The sequence below is a fragment of the Didymella exigua genome (assembly GCF_010094145.1).
Source record: "Didymella exigua CBS 183.55 unplaced genomic scaffold M421scaffold_147, whole genome shotgun sequence".
Taxonomy (NCBI): Eukaryota; Fungi; Ascomycota; class Dothideomycetes; order Pleosporales; family Didymellaceae; genus Didymella; species Didymella exigua.
Window position 1 is genome coordinate 1 of NW_022984921.1, and position 1,891 is coordinate 1,891.

The 1,891-nt window shown below is 45.7% G+C and overlaps 1 protein-coding gene across 1 annotated transcript; it reads left to right on the top strand.

Annotated features, from left to right (window-relative positions):
* Positions 1-1,372: 1,372 nt before the first annotated feature.
* M421DRAFT_79499 (uncharacterized protein) lies at positions 1,373-1,786 on the top strand (the record flags this gene model as incomplete). The annotated part of the gene is made up of 2 exons (XM_033597490.1): positions 1,373-1,489; positions 1,646-1,786. 2 exons carry the CDS (start codon positions 1,373-1,375, stop codon positions 1,784-1,786), a joined length of 258 nt encoding a protein of 85 aa, XP_033442385.1.
* Between the last annotated feature and the right edge of the window lie 105 nt (positions 1,787-1,891).

Consider the following 1,891-nt stretch of genomic DNA (forward strand, 5'->3'; position numbering starts at 1 on the left):
GGTGTCTTTATCTTGTATACTATACTTAGCTTTAGTATTCTCTACTAGTTAGAACTAGTCCCTAATTACCTTAGGGTCCTTATATAGAGCTCTCTTATAGTTGTACTTGCGATTAAATTTAACTTTAAGCTCTAGCTGACGTTTGACAAAGTTGGCAGCCTAGTTCTTGCCAACGTGGGGCTAGTGGTGCTCAGCAAGCAGAGAATTGGCCATATCCTCCACATTAGCAAGCTGGGGCGAGTATCCTCGCTCGTCTAGCTTTAATACATGCTAGACAATTACCTCCTCTTTAGTACTAGTCATCCTTATCATGTTGGGCTTGCAATCGCGTTAAGAGAGCTTTCTATTGCGTCGTTGTTGTAGGGTGCTTTCTGACACCTTATAGATAGCTGCAGCGCGTGGCACAGTAAGATTCGCGTCTTGTTGGATAGCCTGGAGAGCAAGCTGTATGTCTGCTTCATTTGACAGCCTCTTCATGTTATTTTGTTGAGGTATAATAGGCAGAGTGAAGTTTGGTGTGGTCTTGGCAAAACCCGGTCACTCGCTTGTGCCGGTCACTCGCTTGTGGAGTACGTTATATGCTTTACTATTACCTCCTCCTCTTGCTTAGTAAGCTTCTTTGAGTTGGGCTGGCAATCGCGTCTAGCAGGTTTGCCAGCGCGTTGGCGGTGGAGGGTAGCGCGAGAGACTTTAAACATTACTGCAGCGCGCCTTTCAGTCTGAATTTGATTCGCATTAAGAGCTAAGATTGCAAGGTGTATATCAGTCTCACAAGAAGCGTGTTGGGCTATGTTTGGTGGAGCCATAGTCGATTTATAGTTGTAGGGTATAGAAATTTGGTGGGGTGGCTCACTCGCTTCGATGGCTCACTCGCTTAGTATTTACGTTAGTTAGTTTCTTGTATTTACCTAAGAGAGGTAGTAAGACTCTTAATTATTAGATTTAAATGGTTCTTAATAATTGTTGTGATAAATTAATTAATTAATTGTCCTCTAACTAGTCTAATCTATAAACAGGTGGCTTTTATCCCCTGCCCTTGTGCGACTAGCAGCGCAGTCCATTCCATGCAGTTCTATTCCAGCCTTGCCAGTGTTACGGCCAGCCTTGCTCATGTCTGACGACTCTTAACCCGCCTTTCTGTTAATTATCAGCTAAGGCATTGTCTTAGTAGTCCTGAATCGCTTAGCTACCGTGTCCGCCGGGCTCGTCCACGGCTCAGGTTCGTGCACGAAATTCAGACATCTCAAACTCACAAAAAAGATTGTTTGAGTTAATAACAAGCATTAATTATAACGTAAACCATCACCGAGCCGGCCATATCACCGAGCCGGCCACTTTTCCTTGGCACAACCAACTTTCTCCTCATCAAACAATGCCTCAACAACACAACGCAATTGCTATTCAAGAAGAAGGTAGAGTTAATCTTGCCCTTCAAGCCTATACGTTTGGCCAATTTAAGACCCTCTGGCGCGCTGCAGCAGCTTTTAACGTCAAACACCAGAGGCTCTCTAACTGACTCCACAGAATCACTCCACGCGCTCAAACCCAACCAAATTGCCAGAAGCTTACTACCACCGAAGAGCAGACGATTATCCAATATATACTTGACCTTGATTCGCGAGGATTTGCGCCCCGGCTGTGCGAGGTGGCAGATATAGCTGATAAACTGCTGGCTGTACGCGGTGGCAAGCCTGTTGGCAAGTGCTGGCCTGAGCGCTTTGTAACGCGTTCAGATGAGCTTAAAATGGCCTTCAATCGAGCCAAGGATAGGCAGAGGATACTCTAGGAAGACCCAGAGATAATTGGCGCGTGGTTCACGCTGGTAGAGGAGACCAAAGCCAAGTATGGTGTCCATGACGATGACATCCACAACTTTGATGAGACAGGCTTC